The sequence below is a fragment of the Neomonachus schauinslandi genome, chromosome 4 (genome assembly GCF_002201575.2).
Source record: "Neomonachus schauinslandi chromosome 4, ASM220157v2, whole genome shotgun sequence".
NCBI lineage: Eukaryota > Metazoa > Chordata > Mammalia > Carnivora > Phocidae > Neomonachus > Neomonachus schauinslandi.
Window position 1 is genome coordinate 17,494,373 of NC_058406.1, and position 19,040 is coordinate 17,513,412.

Below are 19,040 nucleotides of genomic sequence, written 5' to 3' on the forward strand. Positions count from 1 at the left end.
GGCCCTCCAAAAGTGGATGCCACAGAGACAAACAGCATGTGTCTACTACCGCCGGTTACATACGAGGAGACCTTAGAGATCACCCCTGCCAACTTCTACCCTGAGAGTCTCTCCTCTCCAACATCCTGGAAAGATGGGCATCCAGGTGCTGCTTGGGATCTTCCACCAATGAGCTCTCACTATCCTTCGGAGCTGCGAATGCTGTTTCTGAACTATTTCAGTCAGGAACACCTCCCTTCAACTGACCCACTTCCTTCTAACATCCCCCAATAACCCAGCTCTTCATTTTGGGGCCTCACAGAATAATACAAGACCCTCCTCTCCATGTGACCCTTCCAGATGTTAAGTTTTCTGGATTCTTCTTACCAGGTGGTGTAGGGGTGACCACCAGTTTCCTGGGGATAAAAGACCACCCTGGAAATCAGGAGGCTTGAGCTCCAGCCCTCATTCTGCCTTTAATGCAGAGTAGCGGCCACCCTGGGAGTAATTGTACCCTGTTCCCATTTTACAGATGAGGATACTGTAGCCCCCCAAATGCAAATGTTGAAACCCTAACCCCCAAAAAGATAGTATTCTGAGGTGGAGCCTTTGGGAGGCAATAAGGTCATGAGGGTGGGGCCCACATGAATGGGATTAGTGCCTTTATAAGAAGAGACATAAGAGATTATTTTTTTCTCTGACATGGGATACAAGGAGAAGACATCTGCCATCTCTAAACCAGGAAGAGTGCTCTCAGCTGGAACAGAATCGGCTGACACCTTGATCTTGGCCTTCCCAGCTTCCAGAACGGTGAGAAATAAATGTTTAAGCCACCCAGTCTATGGTATTCTACTATAGTAGCCCCAACGAAGACAGATGCTGTAGTAAAGAGAGGTTAAGAGACACGCCCAAGGTCACACAGCCGGAAATGGGGAAGGTGAAATTTGCATCCAGGACCACATCATTCCAAAGTTTCTGTTCTTTTCACTTTATGGCCTCGAGCAAGTTACCTCATTTTGATAAGGAAAATCTGTGTCCTAAGATGACCGACCAAGCCAGCGAGAGAGTCCCAGTCCTTGATCCGGGGCTCTTCCGGGTTCTTCTCCCTGCCCCGCTTCACGCATGCGCCAAAAGGTGCCTGTACGCGGAAGTGGAAGTGTATCAATTGCCCCCTTTGTTTGTGCTCGCCGCTCAGACCTTTGGAGATCACTCTCCTCTGAGCCCACCGGAGTTAAATAAACCTCCTATCCTCCAAGATCTCCGAGTGCCGTTTGGTTCTTCCGTCGGGCGATCCAGTCCAGGTTCTGTAATATTTGGTTCCCTGACCAGGAAACCCAACTGCGCTGGCCCATTGTTGCCACTGGTTTGGGGGCAACGGCGGGCGGTGACAGAATGAGAGATCATAATGGAGAAGGCGCGCCCTGCCTAATCTTCGGCAGTCTCCCGCCCCGGTCGCCTCGGGCCGGCCCCGCTCTGCTGTTCCCGCCGGACTCAAGGAGACTTGGCAGGTGAGGGCCTGGTCCCGACGTTGGATTCCGGTAAGGCCTAGGGCCCCAGGACCCAGACAGGCCCACCCTCATTGGGGTGGAAGGGGAGCCTGATCACCTCCCAGAGACCTCTTAGAGGTTTCTCAGGTAGGGATTCCCAGGGAGGGAATGTAATAACTTCTGGAGTGTGAATGTGTGAGTGACTGTGCAGTCCGACCTGGCTTGCTCAAGCGGACTGATTCTGTGACTCCACGGGCGGGCACCCTTAAGGTCCCCAGAAGCCTCCGGGGTCTGAGTGGGCCTGTCTGCGATTCTGTGGTGAACAGCATACAGTCTATGGCCGCACTGGAATAGTTTCCGATCGTAAGTCACAACGCTGAGACGGCTACGGCTAAGCCTCACCTAAGCTCCTTCGGGACACAGCTAGACAGGCACCTGATTGGTCTCCTCACCTCAGGAGGCACCCCCCCCTTTGTCTCTGTGCCACTGCACACGGGGACATCACCATGGGGTCAGGGCAGAGTAAACCTATGGTTCTGGAGACCATGATAAAAAATTTCAAGAAAGGGTTTTTTGGGAGACTGTGGAGTCAGGATGAACCCTGGCAAGTTGAGAACCCTATGTGAATTGGAATGGCCCACCTTTGATGTCGGGTGGCCTTCAGAAGGGACATTGGATGTACCAACGATTCGTCGAGTATGGTGAGTCCTAACAGGAGAACCAGGATACTCTGACCAGTTTCCGTATATTGGCTCCTGGCTAGGAATTGCCCAGATCCTTCCCCACTGGGTGCGATTCGCTTGCAATAGGCAGGGACAGGCCAGGGTCTTAATCACCTCATCCAAGCTACCTAAAGAAAATGAGCAAAAACCCCAGTCTCTACAAATCCTAGCCGGAGATCCCGAGGATGAACCGATTCTGCCCTCACCGTACATACCCCCAAGACCATCTACACCTGGCCCTTCAGCTCCAGACACTCCGCCGCCATCGGTTTCACCGGCACCCCCAGGCCCAAAGGATCCACTTTCTCCAGGACCAGCAGCCAGGCTGTGCCCCAGGCCAGGCGCAAGCGCCCTCCAAATGCTGGTACGAGAGACGCAGGAACCCGAGAGGCGCGATGAAGATGGGACAGTCCAAACTGGCCGTTCCATGATGTATTATCAGTCCTTCTCCACCACCGACCTCCTCAACTGGAAACATAACACCCCATCCTACTCTGAGAAACTACAGGCCATGGTAGACCTCATAGAATTCCTCTTCCAGACTCATCAGCCAACCTGGGAAGACTGCCAACAGTTACTCCGCACCCTGTTTAACACAGAGGAAAGGAGGAGAATAATGAAAGGTGCACGGCAGTACCTGGAAGAGCACGCACCAGTGGGAGTCATCGACCCTGCTGCCTGGGCTAATAGGGCTGCACCTGAAGAGCGCCCAGCATGGGACTTCACCACAACCGAGGGACAGGCCCATGTCCGCTGGTACCAGGAGGCCCGCCTCTGGGGAATCCGGGCAGGAGCTAAGAAACCCATGAACATGACTAAGGTATCCTCAGTCACTCAGTAACCAGGGTAGTCCCCCGGGACTACAATGAAAGACTATGTGAAGCCTACAGGATATACACTCCATTTGACCCTGTTGGCACAGGAAAGCCAACAGGTGGTAAACACCTCCTTAGTGGCTCAGACCACCCCAGACATCAGAAAAAAACTTCAGAAACTGAAGGGTTTCGCCAGGATGAACATCACCCAGCTAATAGAGACTGCTGATAAGGTTTAGGTGAACAGGGAGGTCGCATGTGAACGGGAAGCCAACAAAAAGATGAAAAAGAAAGTCAGCCTCCTCGCCATCGCCCTGAAAGAAAAGGACAACACAAAGGCGGGGAGACCCCGACCACCGAAAGGGGGGAGACCCAGAACATCCTTGGCAAGGGATCAATGTGTCTACTGGAAAAACGAATGTCACAACCGGGGAAAGGCTCAGAAGCCCAGCTGCTACAAGGAAGAACCCTGAGAGGAGGACCTCATAGGCCTTGCGGGAATGGACTCAGACTGAGGGCGACCAGGCTCTTTCTTCCTTGGCCCCCATGAGCGCATGGTCAGAATGAAGGTGGGGGGCCAACCAGTGACTTTTATGGTTGATACTGGGGCCGAGTACTTTGTTGTCACCACCCCAGTGGCCCCTTTCAGCAAAAGGACTGCGACCATCCTTGGGGCCACCAGGACACGGGCAATACAACAGCCCTTTTGCCAGGCTTGCCAGTGTGAACTTGGGAGCCACAAGGTCTGACATGAATTCCTTTATCTGCCTGATTGCCCCATCCCTCTCCTGGGCTGAGACATACTCTCCAAGCTTAGGGCTCAGATAACCTTTGAGCCCACTGGACACACTAGCTTCCAACTGAACCAAAGGCAAGAGGAGACGGGGTCTCTAATACTAGCAATTACCACGCCAAGGGAAGAATGAAGGCTATTCTGTGCCCAGGCCCAACTGAGCAGCCCACCGGAGTTCAGACTCGCCTTCCCTTCAGTATGGGCTGAAAACAACCCACCTGGACTAGCCCAGAATCGGGCCCCTGTCATTGCTGAACTGATCCCAGGAGCCCAACCTCAGAGGCAAAGGTAATACCCCCTTCCACAAGAAGCTAAGATCGGCATCCAAGAACATCTGGCCAAACTCAAAGAAGCAGGTATTCTAGTCAAGTGCCAGTCAGCCTGGAATACCCCACTCCTGCTAGTCAGGAAGCTAGGAGGGGGATACCGACCAGTTCAAGACCTGCAGGCCATCAACAAGGTGACCATCTCTCTGCACCCAGTGGTCCTGAATCCATACACCCTCCTCGGCCAAATTACAGGGAGGGCCAGATGGTTCACTTGCCTAGATTTGAAGGATGGCTTCTGCCTCCGCTTAGCTCCCCAGAGCCAGCCACTGTTTGCCTTTGAATGATCTGAACCTGATACAGGGCGCCAGATGCAACTGACTTGGACGCGCCTCCCACAGGGCTTTAAGAACTCACCAACCCTCTTTGGGGAAGGGCTGGCCGTGGACCTCTCCAGCTTCCCAACAGAGGCCACATGATGCACCCTCCTCCAGTATGTGAATGACCTCCTCCTCACCAGTGACACATAGGGAGACTGCACAAAAGGCACAAAGGCCCTCCTACAGCTCCTGTCAGACTCGGGGTACGGAGTCTTATGGAAGAAGGCACAAATCTGCCAACAACAGGTCTGATACCTTGGTTTCCTCCTCACCCAAGGGAAAAGAGAACTAGGGCCAGAGAGAAAGAAAGTCATCATCTCCCTGCCATAGCCCCAGACAAAAAGGGGCCTACGAGAATTCCTGGGGGCTGCAGGATTCTGCCGCATCTGGATCCCTGCGTTCTCGGCAATAGCAAGATCCCTCTATGATCTGTTAGGGGGACCAGATCGAGAACCCCCTGCCTGGACTGAGGAAGCAGAAGCCACCTTCACAGAGATAAAGACCGCCCTGGGATAGGATCCAGCCCTGGGCCTACCAGATACAGAGAAACCCTTCAATCTCTTTGTACATGAAAAAGAAAAGATAGCGCTCGGGGTACTTACCCAGACTGTTGGGCCCTGGCAATGGCCAGTTGCATATCTGTCAAAGAAGCTGGACCCCGTGGCAGCGGGATGGCCACCATGCCTCAGGGTGCTGGCAGCCACAGTCCTACCAAGGAGGCGGACAAACTTACCCTGGGGCAAGAACTTAACGTCAAGGTCCCTCATGCAGTTTGTCCCTCATGAATGCACAGGGACACTGCTTCCTTTCCAACTCTCGGCTAGCACAATACCAAGGGCTCCTCTGCGAAAACCCACGGGTCACCCTCGAAACGGTACCTACAAGAGGGTGCCCGGAAAGCGGGTTATGCAGTAACCACAACCACTGAAGTCCTAGAAGCTAAGGCATTACCAGCTGGATGGTCAGCTCAACGGGCTGAATTATATGCCTTAGTCCGAGCCCTCACCCTTGGGGAGGGAAGCGAGTCAACATCTATACTGACTCTTGGTACGCCTTCACTACTGTACATATACATGGAGCCATCCACAAGGAGAGGGGCCTCCTAACCGCAGCAGGAAAAGTTATCAAGAACAAGGAGGAGATACTGAGACTCCTCAAAGCCGTCTGGCTTCCAAAGGAAGTAGCAATCCTGCGCTGTAAGGGACATCAGAAAGGAGACGACCCCATAGCGCGGGGAAATCGTCTGGCAGATGAGGCAGCCAAGACCACAGCCAGTGAGGACATGGACAGAGCCCCTTCCCTCACCATGGCCCTACCACCCCCGGAAGAAGTCCCTCCGCCCAATGACACTAAAAAGGAAAAGGAATGGGCCATGGCTGACTGTAAAGGGATGGTGGATGATGCCAGACGGGCACATCTTTGTTCCAACAGCAACTGGAGGGCATCTAGTCAGGGAACACCACCAACTCACTCATCTGGGAAAAACTGCATTAGAGGCGCTTCTCAAGAAGCACTACTACATCAGTCAGCTGCCAGCACTGTGCCGAGCAACGAGTGAATGGTGCATAATGTGCTAAAAATAAGGCTCGGATGGCACCGCGGTCCCCGCCAGGTGTCCAGAGGGTGGGAGCAACCCCCTTCAAGGATCTAGAGGTAGACTTCACAGATGTGCAGCTGACCACGGGGTTCAGATATCTCCTAGTAATAGTGTGCACATACTCTGGGTGGGTCGAAGCCTTCCCGATTAGGATGGAGCAAAGCCGGGAAGTAGCTAAAGTCCTCTTGCAGGAGATCGTGCCCCAGTTCTGCCTGCCATTAACAATCCATAGTGACAATGGACCTACATTTGTAGCAGACCTTATACAGGTCTTGACCAAATCTCTCAACATGACCTTGAGACTGCACACCACTTACCAGCCCCAAAGTTCAGGGAAGGTGGAGCGAATGAATCGCACCCTCAAGGGAACCTTAGCTAAGTTTTGTCAGGAGACTAACCTCCCATGGCCGGATCTGCTACCCCTAGCTCTCCTGCGTGCTTGCTGCATGCCCAGGACATCAAGTTTCTCCCCATTCGAATTAATATATGGATGGCCTCCCCCGTGCTTGGGAAGCCTTCCAGGAAACTTACATAAGGTTGGAGATAAAGGGATAAAGGAGCAGCTTCAGGCCCTGGGGGCCACCCTACATAAATTACAAAAGTACACCATTGAGAGGGCCCCAATCTCCTTAGAGTCTCAGGTACACTCCTTCCAGACAGGGGACTCAGTTTGGGTCAAAGATTGGGAAAAAGACACCCTCAAACTGCAGTGGACAGGGCCCCACACTGTTGTTCTAACCACCCCTACTGCCCTCAAGGTCTCAGGTGTCACCCCATGGGTCCACCACTCCAGAGTGAAGAAAGCTCATCATTCGGACGAGGAGCCATGCCAGTGGAGAGTCCAGCCAGACTTCACAAACCCGCTGTGGCTTCACCTTCGACGAGACCCCACCGACTGATGGACACCTGCTCACCGTGGTCCCTGGCTCTCATCGGCGTGATTTCCCTCATCTTGGGAGTTGGACTCTACACTGTTGCCCCTCCTGACTGGACTTTCCCCCAGAGGCTTGCTATTGTCATTGCTTATTGGGTGACCCTAGGGTGTATTACTGCACTTACTTGTCCACGAGTTTCATCTGCTGACAGGTTAGCCATGATGGCTCCCTCTACCTAAGGTCATAGACCCCACTTTCACTGGCCCTCTGCTGTCTACTCCTGAGCTCATTTCACCATGGCTTTCCTGGCCCCAGTCAGTCCTGGTCTTCTACTACCTGGTGTGCTGTTCCTCCGCACTGCCTCTAGCTTGCCCAGCCCGGCAAGGGGGGCAAACTCTCGTATCACCATTACTAGCAAAGGGACTTTCCAGCTTATCCCCCTCAATCCCGCACCACCAGCACCCTCACTGACTTCTTCCACCCGGGATGGGCACACACCAAAGGTTGACCTCCATTTTGATGGATGCCAGCTTCTTGATACGTCCTGGGAACCTCATAGACGGTGTTCCTACCATGGCCTTCACTCAGGTTACCGGCTGGTATATATCTACATCTGTGGGGACCCTACACCTCAACAGCCAAACACTTGCCCTCAGTTCTGCTCACAAGCCCGGGGATGTGAGTCCTGGGTGGCAACTTGGCCGGGAATGGAACAATGGTCCAATGGGTGGTGGCACCTCAAACAGCGCAGTGACATCCAGATTTCCTTGTCACGCAGCGCCACCCCATCTTCTTGCCCTAACAATCACTGTATACTGCTCACTCTCTCAGTCCCAGAATGCAATGCCACATCATGGGCCACAGGAATCACTCTCCTGTGGGGCCAATATCACTCTATAGGGACCAAGCCCACGGCCAAGTTTATGGTTAAGTCCGTGTTCTCCCCAAGCCTTGCAGTCAACCCTCAGAGTCAGACAGACAGTAGCTCGGCCCGGCGTATCCCTGGGGCCCCCTGGGTCCTCCACCCACACACAGCAAGCATCTATAGCGCAACTGTTAGGTATGATTAACGCCTCCCACCAAGTGCTTAACCGCTCAAATCCACCCCTACGGTCTGACTGCTGGATCTGTATGAAGCCCGGCCCGTCCAATACCTAGGTGTCATCCTCAACCAGTCCACCATGTCACCTCCCACCTCAGCACCGGGGACCTCAGATTATCCCTTTCTGGCTCCGGTCCCGCTGTATGGCAATTCTTCCTCTCCCATCACGGGCCACAGTCGGGTCTGTGCGCCTAACAACACTTCTCTGGCTTGTGATCAAGGTGTATACATCTGCATCACCCTGGGCCATCAATCATGCACGCTTGTCAGTCTCTTACCCGATCTTTCAGTCCTCCCCGGGAGCGATGCCCCACTCATAGGGGGAACCTCCTAGCCACCCTCGAAGCTCCCCTGCGGCCATCCCTCTTATCATGAGCCTGCTGGCAGCATCAGGTGTTGCCCTTAGCGCCACTGGCGTCGGGATGTCTCAGGTTCAGTACCAGGGGTTAACTCAACAACTCACGGCGGATTTTTCTGCCCTCACTCAGTCGGCCCTGGCCCTGCAGTGCCAACTCGATTCACTGGCCACAGTGGTCCTCCAAAACGGGCACTTGCTCATGGCCGCGCAAGGGGGCCTCTGCCTCTTCTTACAGGAGGAAGGTTGTTTCTATACTAATGAGTCGGGAGTGGTCCAAGAAACTCTGACCCAATTACAGGAACAAGTACATCGCTGGTGGGCAACACTCCAGCGGACAACTTGGTGGGATTCCCTCTCACGATGATTCCCTTGGTTCGCCCCCCTCGTCGGCCCCCTCCTTTTGCGCCTCCTCATAGTAGCATTTGGTCCTTGTATTCTTTTTTTTTTAAGATTTTATTTATTTATTTGAGAGAGAGAGAATGAGAGAGAGCACATGAGAGGGGGGAGGGTCAGAGGGAGAAGCAGACTCCCCGCTGAGCAGGGAGCCCGATGCGGGACTCGATCCCGGGACTCCAGGATCATGACCTGAGCCGAAGGCAGTCACTTAACCGACTGAGCCACCCAGGCACCCTGGTCCTTGTATTCTTAATGCCCTTACTAGGTTTATCACTGCTCAGATTGCTAAAATCAGACTCCAGTTGCTCGTTACTCACTATCACACCTTAGAGAATGAAAATGATGCCGTCTAAACTAGGTGTTTAAAGGGGCATCAAAGTGGGGAATGATAAGGAAAATCTGTGTCCTAAGATGGCCGACCAAGCCAGCGGGAGAGTCCCAGCCCCTGCCCCAGGGCTCTTCTGGGTTCTTCTCCTGCTCTGCTTCCCGCACGCGCACCAATCCGGGTTCTTCTCCCTGCCCCACTTCGCGCACACGCCAAAAGTGCCCAGTATGCAGAAGTAGAAGTGTATAAATTGCCCCCTTCGTTTGTGCTCGGCGCTCAGACCCTTGGAGATCAGTCTCCTCTGAGCCTGCTCGCGTTAAATAAACCTCCTATCCTCCAAGATCTCCGGGTGCCGTTTGGATCTTCCATCGGGTGATCCAGTCCAGGTTCCGTAACAATTTCTCTGTGCCCCAGTTTCCTCCTTCACAATTTGGGAACTTTAGTGTGTATTAGAATCACCACAGATCGCTGGGGCTCATCCCCAGTGTCCCTGGATTCAGTGTGTCTATAGGATGGGATATGAGGATTTGCATTTTAACAACTTCCCAGGTGCTGCCGGTCTGGGTCCCACACTTTAAGAACCACCGTAGTAATGGATTCCAGCTCTAACATACCATGATGTGGGGTGGGGGGGGGGGAGATTTTACTTTCCATTTAGCTTGAGCTTAGGTCCCTATTGAATGGTGTGCGTGTGCGTGTGTGTGCGCGCGCGATGGAGAGCACATGAGCCCGTGCGCAAGTGAGCAGGCAGCCGAAATTGTGCTTCACAGTAGAGTTAATTCAAGGAAATTTCAAGAAATAGGTAAAATAAGTGGAGATAATGAAGAGTAGATGCCGAGTCAGATTTGAAGGGAAGCAGAAGGAACAGGCTCAGAGTCCTATAGGTTTTGTAATTATAATAATTCCACTTATTGAACACCTACTATATGCTAACTGCTTTCGATACTTTAGCTCATCCAGTTCTTACAGCCAGTCTGTAAGGTTAAGTATCAATACTGAAGCTTTGCCAACGAGAAACTGAGGTTCAGAGAGGATAAGAAATGGGGCCGGTGGGAATGTAATAGGAGGAAAGGTTGACAGTGTCTCAAAAAGTTAAACCTCGAGTTACCACACGACTCAGCAATTCCACTGCTAGGCATAGCCCCAAGAGAATGGAAAACATGTCTGCTTAAAAACTGTACATGAATGTTCATAACAGCATTATTCATAATAGCCCCAAAGTGGAAGTAACCACATTGTCCAACAACTAATGAGAGGATAAACAAAATGTAGGTCCATGCCATGGACTACTATTTAGCAGTAAAAGGCATGGAGGACTGACACATGCTACCTCATGAGTTAACTTTGAAAGCATTATGCTAAGTGAAAGAAACCAGACACAAAAAGCCACATACTGTACCATTCCATTTATGTGAAATGTCCGGAATGGTCAGATCTACAGAGATAGGAAAGTCGAGTCATGGTTGCCAGGGGCCGGGGGAAGAGGAGTGACTGTTCCTATGGGGTTTCTCTTCCTGGTGATGAAAATGTTCTGGGATTAGATGGTGGTGATGGTGGCTTGATTTTGTGACTATATTAAACACTGCACACTTCAAAAGGGTGAATTCTGTGGTAGGTGAATTCTGGCTCAATTAAAGAGAGGGGGTTGCTAAGGGCACAGACGGAGAGGTGGAGCAGGGATTTGAACCTAGGGGCATATGGGAGCCTGGAAAGAGCCTGTGATTACGGGCCTTGGCACAGCCCTTCTTCACCTTGGGCAAGCCCCCTCTTTCTTCCCCGCTGGCCTCAGCTGCCCCTGCTGCTCCCTCAGGCCCTGATGGGAGGAGGACATGGGCAGGCGCTGCTACGGGAGCAGGGCGGGGAGCCCTGGGAGGGCTGCGGGTGGGGATAGGCAGGGCGGTGGGTTCTCCCTTTCCCATAAGAACAGGTGGGCTCTTTCCAAACCTGCCTCTGTCTGCCTCTTCCAGGCCTGGGGAGGCCCCTGGGCGCTTGACAGTGGTTCCCAGGTGTGCTGACCGCCGGGCGTGCAGGGACGGCCGGGCACCTGCCGGGACCCAGCCCAGCGCCCCAGGCCTGGCCGCCCGCTCCTTCTGGGAAAGCGAGGGCGGCCCCGGAGCCGCGCACCTCTGTGCCCCAGTCTCTGCTCCTGCCGGATTCTTCTCTCTCAGTGGGGTCTCAGTTCCTGTCGCCTGTCCTTGTGGGCCTGCTGCAAGCCGCATCCTCCTGGGTGGCTCCTGCCTCCCTCCCTTTCCTCCTTTGGGTCTTTCTCTTATCACTTTCTTTTTAATAATGAATTTTTGATGACACAAGCAATAGATGGATACACTTTCCTCTTCACACGTTAAAAGAGTACAGATTCACCATTCTCCCATCTACCGCCAATCACACCCAAACCATAGGTCACTGCTGTTAACAGTTTTTTGGGGGGATTTTCCAAGTGTTTTTCTATGGACCCATGGAAAACAGATGATACTGTGCATCTGTCTGTGTGGTTTTATATCAATTGTTAAATACTCTATCATTCTGTGACTTGCTTCTGGCATTTTTCACTCCACAAAACTCCATGGAGAACTTTCCACATTGTACACATTGTACATGGAGACCTTTTTTCCCCCACTGTTCAAACTATTCCACAGGTCAGATGTGTCATATTTTATTTAACCCTTCTCCAGTTGATAGATATTTAGAATGGTTTTAATTTTTCAAGATGACACAACACCTCAATGATCACCTCTGCATACACTCAGGTGGGTGTTTTTCTGGGGTAGATAATACTGAGGGGTGGGTCTGTGGGGTCATACGATGCATTTAAAAATTTCACAGGTACTGCAAATTGCTCCGCACAGTGGCTAAACCAATCTAACTCCTACCAGTAGCATACATGAGCATATCCTTTCCCCAACACCCTCATCAACCTTCCATCGCGTCAAACTTAAAATTTGCTGCCAATAGTGTTTTCTCACCGTTGTGCTAATTTGCATTTCTGTGGGAGTTTCCTGAAAGTTCTAGGTTGCTGGTGTGTGGAAAGAACTCAGGAATTGGAGGAAGGTGGTCTGAACACCAGACATACCCTGTCACCATCTGCTGTGTGACCTTGGGCATATCTAGTCACTTCTCTGGTCCTGGGCACACATACGTGATCTCTCTGCAGCCCATATTCCTCTCTGCCTGAGAATCTTGGTCGTCAACTCTCTCTTGAGTCCTTCTCTCTGAGATCTGAGTTTTCTTGGTCCCCAGGGAATCTCTTCTGTCCCTTCTATCACCACCCCCTCCCCCGCTGGGACTCTGACATGCTTGGGTAAGGCACTGTGTCCAGAAGCTCCCCACCGGAATGCACACATGTGCCCACCAGTGGACAAATCTTCCACTTGCCCTTTGCTTACTGAATAAATTTCGAAGGGGACATTCTGACCAGCTCTGAGTAGGCAACAGGGGCAGGGCACCAGGTGGAAAGGGCTTTATTTATGTATTTTTTCCTTTATAAAACTTGACTTTAGAAAAGTGAAACCTGCTGTGCAGAAAATTTAAGAAATTATAACGAAAAGAAAAATAAAACCTAATCCTAATCCAGAGAGACTCATTGGTGTCGTTTGTGTGTCTACCTTTCATAGATGTGTACATGGATAGCATTTTTATATGCATTTTTGTTCTAATTTTTCATTTAGCAGTATATAAGGGCATGTCATTCAAAACCTTTTTTTAAATCTTGACTTTTTTTTTTTTTTTTTTTTTAGTAACTGCTTTCAGGAAAGCTGTACCAATTTGGGTTCCTGTGAGGTATGGATGAGTAAGCTTTAGAAGGAGCAGCATGATCCTCACCCATCTGGACACAAACTCTGGCTTTTAAGAAACAAAGACCTCTGCTGGGAGGGAGCGTGGTCAGAGTCCCAGGCACCTCCATCGCCTTCAAAGCCTGTCCCCCACCCAAAAGCTTTCTTAGATAATCAACTGCATTTTCTAAGAGTGAACCCCAGGGGGCATCACACACCAAAGAAAAGTGATTGACTCACATTTCCCCAACTAATCCAAGGCAGAGAGAAGACCGTCTCTCCTGGGCTCCTTGACCTCCTCCTTACCTGACCTCCTGCATCCTCTGGGTGGGGTGGAGTGTGTGTGTGTGTGTGTGTGTGTGTAATTCTCAGATGTGCCCATAGGAAATTCTGGGAGTTAGAGGGGTCAAGGAGCGTACAACATCATGGTAAGAGCCCTGGATTGCAGCTTCTCTGTGTACCTCTTTGGGCCGATTACATCACTGTTCTGGGCCTCCATGTTTCTCATCTGTCAAATGGGAGTGACAATTCCCTGCCCTTTTTTACTGTGTGTGTGTGTATGTGTGTGTAACTTATGCAAAAGTACTTTGAAAACCAAGAAGGCCTAAGAACTCTGCCTGCAGTGTGGAGACCAAGTGCAGACGATAAGGATGCATGTTGCAAGACTCGGTAGATGGTTGCTGTGTCAGTCCAGGGTAGGTAATGGTGGTGGCAGCTGGGGAGGTGATGAGCAGTAGTTGGATTCCGGATACATTTTGATGGTAGAATCAATGAGATTCGTTGGAAGATTGGATGGGGGGTGTGGGAGGTAAGAGGGTCAAGGATGATACCAAGGCTGTGGCTGAGCAAACAGAGACCAGGAATGCCTTGTGCCTGGATGGGGAAGATGGCGGCAGGATGGCTCTGGAGAAGCCAAGCAAGGGTTCGTATTTGGACCTGACAAGTCTGAGATGTGTTTTAGTCACTGAGTGAACGAGTAAAGACAGGTCAGAGGATTGGGCCTTGATCCCTTTCTCAGGGAACCTACAGCCAGTAGGTTGGACTAGTTCAGAGACAAAGACATACCTGACGTACATGCTACCACGTTCCTGCCAGCACCCCTGACGGATATCATTAATTCATCGGGGCACTCAGAATCCTCAGCAGAGGTCGAGGCCACCACTACCAACCGAGTGGAGGTGACAGAAAGACGAAAGACCTCCATCATCCTTGGACTTGACAGGAGGCCCAAGAAGGCAGTTAAAACCATGGGCTTTGGAGTCAGAGGGACCTGGGCTGGAAAGCTAATCTTGCTACAAAGTAATTTGAGACCTCAGAAGAAATAATGTGACCTTCCTGTTTCAGGCTCCCCATCTGACAAATGGGGTTAATAAGAGTTCCTATCTCACACGGTCACTGGGGAGATTAAATGAGATAACCCAGGAAAATTACTTAGCACAGTGACTGGGACACAGTAAGCTCTTAATAAAAGCAGCAGCAGTAGTAGCTGTTGAACTGTGTTATTCCAGCTAGAACATTCCAGAACTTATCTCCCTTCTGTTTCTCACGTCTAGGACAAAGATGCTGTAATGCAGGGGCTGTCCAGCAGGAGGCACTGTTGACATTTACATCTCTATTGCCCACAGAGATTCAGGAAGTGGGGAGCAATTTTGCCTGGAGTAATGACCTCCGATGATTGTCCTGGCAGATGCCCAGACCCTTTTTCCCTGGTACAGTAAACCCAGCTCCTGGCTCCCCCCAAACAACCGTGCTCAGCTTCTTTCCCTAGGCCTGGTCTCATCTTCTCAGACGCTGTGGCAGGCCTCCTCCTACAAACTCAAGCCAAGCCACTGAACCTGGCGTTCCAGGCCCCCAGCCTCCCACGGTCCAGCCTCCCAGCTGCTACGGATTTCCCCAAAGTGACCAGGCATGTGTCTTTTGGACACTTGGCATGTTGTGCGCCTTTGAAATTTGGGTCCCCCTCAGCTCTGGGAAGCCCTTGTCCCAATTCCTCGTCTTCAGAACAGGAAGGAGATGGAGGTGGGTTCTACTAACCCACTGGGCAGACGGAACAAAAGGAAAGCACATGCTCCATAACACGCCCCAGCTCAGGGTCACGGGCAAGCTAAAGGGGAAGCCAGAACCTGGGTGTCCCCAGCCTCAGGCATGGGTGAGTCACTCGCCACCCAGACCGCATCCGTTGTCAGACTCAGGCATTCGTTGGGCATGTGTTGAGCACCTGTGATTTGCCGGGCCCTGTGCCGGGCCTCCGGAGGGCCACGCAGCGCTCAGACGGGTGGTAACAGTGGCGAGCAAAGGTGCCGCAATGGAAGGAGGGGTGCTGGTCAGGGGGCTAATTTCTGGATGCCTGTGGTAACCCTCGAAACCACAGCCTCACTCGAGCAGGTGCCTTTTTTAAAGGGTCCATCTTGGGTCCGTCTTTCCTCATGCCCAACGTCCAACATGGACTCCTCCTCAGCCTCCACATCTGTTTCTTGGCTAAATATTACCTCTTCCCTGCCTCCCTTGCACCCCCTAGACACACACACACACATCTCTATGCACGAGCACACGTGTACGTGGACCCACACCTGTATACAGGCACACACACGCACACACACGCACACACTGCTGCTCAGAACGAGATGGCGTCATGTGAAAGCCCTGGACAAGGGCCAGTCAGCTGGGAAACAGCCTCTGAACAACCTCCTTTCCTTCCCCACCCTTGCAGCACTCCCTTCCACAGAATCCACCCCCCCCCCCACTTTGCGCCCCTTCTTGATCTGACATCAGAGGCCTAGAGAACATCTGTCCCCAACCACTCCCAAGCCCAGTTTTGTACACAGGAGATGCCAAGACTTATCAGTTGATAAACTATGGCGTGCCTTGGCCACCCTCCCTCCGTTCCGTATGAGAAATCTGCGATCTTTGGCATGTATTTGTTCCACAGAGAGCTACCAGTAGGTCATCAGCTGTCACTGTGAACAAACAAGAAAAGAAAACAAAAATCAGGCTGCTTCTTGGGTGCCCCAAGCCACAGTGACACACATGGTGGTTTTCATGGAAGGCAGCGTGGAGTCAGCCCGCTCGCCAGCCCGGGACGGCACATGGCCAGTTGGGGTGGGTGGTAGTTATTATACACATTGATAAAAATAACCTCTTTTTTTTCTGCACACAAAAAAAATACACATTAGCTGTACAAAAATTAGGAACTAGCCATTTTAGACACAACAAGAAAAGCAAACGTGTCCCTGTCACCCCACCTCCTAGAAACAGTCAATCCCTGGGAATGCCCTGGGAGCATGCCCACAGATACACAACTTTCTTTTTTCTTTTATAGAATGAGTTAATACCGTGTGTGTGTGTGTATATATATAACATATATAAATGTATATAAATATGTGTGTATAATATATATATGTATTTAGAACCTGTGTTTTCTTTTCTTTTTTAAGTTTTTTAATTTTTATTTATTTGACAGAGGGAGAGAGACAGCGAGAGAGGGAACACAAGCTGGGGGAGTGGGAGAGGGAGAAGCAGACTCCCCACTGAGCAGGGAGCCAGACGCGGGGCTCCATCCCAGGACCCTGCGACCATGACCTGAGCCGAAGGCAGACGCTTAACCGACTGAGCCACCCAGGGGCCCCAGAACCTGTTTTTTTCTTGAATAATATATTTTGAGTAAAAACAGCTCACGTTTATAGAGACTGTATGTCAGGCACAGTGCTCAGCCCTTCGCGTGCAGGATCTCATTCAGTCAACCCCCTGAGGTGGATGTTTGCTGTCCCCATTTTACAGATGGGAAAGCCAAACAGTGAAGGGCTGTCTCTCGCCAAAGGGGCAGCGAGAGACAGAGTGGAGCCCCGGCCTGGGAGGCAACAGCCCAGCCTCCAGCCCAGCCTCTCCCTGGTTCAGGGCATCAGTTTTCTCATCTGAGGAATTAGGGGGCTGGGCTAGAACCACCTTCCCCACTGGGGCGGGGGCGGCAGACCCCTTTCCCACCTACAGAGCCGCCTCCTCCAGGACCTTGCTTGGTCCACCTTCTGAGGCAGACAGGAATCACTGATGCTCACTGAGCTAGCTGCCTGCCGGGCTGTTCTAAACGGTTCATTGGACAAGGTAGGGGTTATTTCCATCCCTCTTTCCAGGTGAGGAAACTGAGGCACAGAGCGCTCAAGTCACTTGCCTGACGTCATTCCATTAGTGAGGGGCAGAGTCACCACACAAACCCAGACTCACTCCGTGCAGAGCCTGTATCCTGTCGCTCTCCAGGGCTATGTTGCACATCCTGACTCAGGAAATGCGCCTAAGTCAGTATTTACCGGGAAGAAAAGTTTCATGGGCTGAAGACATACCATGACATATTCTCTAATATGATTTCTTCTAGTCTATTTTGGGGAATTTCTGGCTGCAGCTACTACATTGCTTTCAAGGCTCATACTAGCTTGTGACCTGCAGTTTGAAAATCCATCGCTCCTGCCCTTTCTCCTCTGCCCCAGGGAAGCCCTTTGTAATGCGAGCAGAGTCTCTCCATTTGATCCTAGGAAGTGGCCAGCACAGGCGCTGTGACCCCACTTCAGAGGGGAGAAAACTGAGGACCAGCGAGGGCCGGGGCAGGTCCTGCTGGGGTCACCGAGAGAGCACTGGATTTGCGTTCTAGAGACCAGCTAAGGACAGACCCAGGAACAGCCGGCCTTCTGCAGAAGAATCGCCAGTCTACACGGTGCTTTGACTGATCACCATCCTTTGCAGGCTGTCACATACCCTACAGCATGAAAGTTTAGGTCAAACTTCACGGGCATTGGGGAGTTAGGAGCCCTCTTGTTATAGATAAGGCAGCTAAGGCTCAGAGAGGTCGAGTGACTTGGCCAGGGCCACCCAGCCTGTAAGAAGCCAGGTCTGGTTTGGGTCTGCACTGTGTTCCCAGAACCAAACTCAGGGCCTGACACATAGCAGGTGCTCAGTAAACATGTCCGTCTGGCCGACCCCAAAGCCCTCTCCCTCTGCCATTGCTCTGTGGTTTCCTCATTAGCCCCCTCCCTGGGAAGCATGGTCCTGGGGCTGGGCAGGCTCTAGGGTAGTTTGGGGCTTGCTCGGGTTCTGCCTGGGCAAGGGTCCCTGGGGTGGGTACTCTTTGCTGAGTTTCGGTTCCAGGTCCCTGCACGCTAGCCAGGCCCTGCCCTGTCAGCTGAGAGGGAGGGAGGGAGGGATCTAGACCGCTCCCCTGGGCTGGGGTGGAGGAGCCTGGCTGACGCTTGTGCTCCTCGTATGGCCTCTCCCACCCCTTGCCACTCCTGGCTCAGGCCTCTGGTGGGGCCCGAGATCTCTGGTCCTACCTCCAGCCTGAGTTGGGTTCTCATTCCTGGGGCTCCCTCCCTTGGCAACAGGCACCAGATTCCTGCATCTCTGCTAGGGAAGTGGTTGGGGGTGAGGGAGCTGAGCCTCAGGTGGAAAAGAACAGACACAGAGCCTTACACTCTCTGTTCTTTTTGGAAGGGCATTGTCTTTGCCCCAGAGAAAGGAGGTAGGGACCCTGGAGTCTTAATGCTAACCCTCTCTTCCCTGAGCAGAAAAGGATCTGACCCCCAGCAGGAAGCCCAAAGCTGACTCAGGAGATGGTTCTGGACCTGGGAGGGGAGGAGGGGAAGGATGAAGGGCTAGAAGCCAGGGCAGCGAGCCAACAGCTGGCTTTGACAAGGCACCACATGGTTCAGAGCGTGCCAAGTGTTCCAGGGGTGTGGCATTTTCACCTCCACCCTCCTCCCTGCCCATCTGGGCCCCACCCCTCCTAAAGAGCTGGCTCACCAGCCCCTTCCTCCAGGAAGCCTTCCCGGATTGATTCTGTCCTGCATTGCCGGGCATCACTTTGCATCCTCTGGGAGGGAAGGAGGTGAGACTGAGACCCAGCTTGGTGTAAACTCACAATCCAGTCATGAGCCTCCACATCACAGAAATGAGCATGCACATTGCAGGAGGCCCCACCTGTCTTCCATCTGATGCTCAGATGTTGGGTCCCTCTTTGGAAATGGCTGTCAACATAAATTTGCTGATGAAACACACACACACACACACACACACACACACACACACACACACACTACTTGATCATCCTATCTTGTTTTTTGCCAGGAACTGTAGATGTTTCCAAAGCGAATTCTAGTGGATGCCTATTGATGTTAGCCCACCCACCTGACTC

At 52.1% G+C, this 19,040-nt stretch overlaps 1 protein-coding gene across 1 annotated transcript in view; it reads right to left on the bottom strand.

Moving 5' to 3' along the window:
• Nucleotides 1-2,415: 2,415 nt before the first annotated feature.
• The window catches only part of LOC110575385 (cytochrome c-like), a 44,938-nt gene continuing 28,313 nt past the window's right edge, over nucleotides 2,416-19,040 (bottom strand). Inside the window, exon 2 of the mRNA XM_044913821.1 lies at nucleotides 2,416-2,549. Coding sequence (XP_044769756.1) covers nucleotides 2,416-2,549 — 134 coding nt within the window. The remainder of the gene's footprint in view (nucleotides 2,550-19,040) is intronic.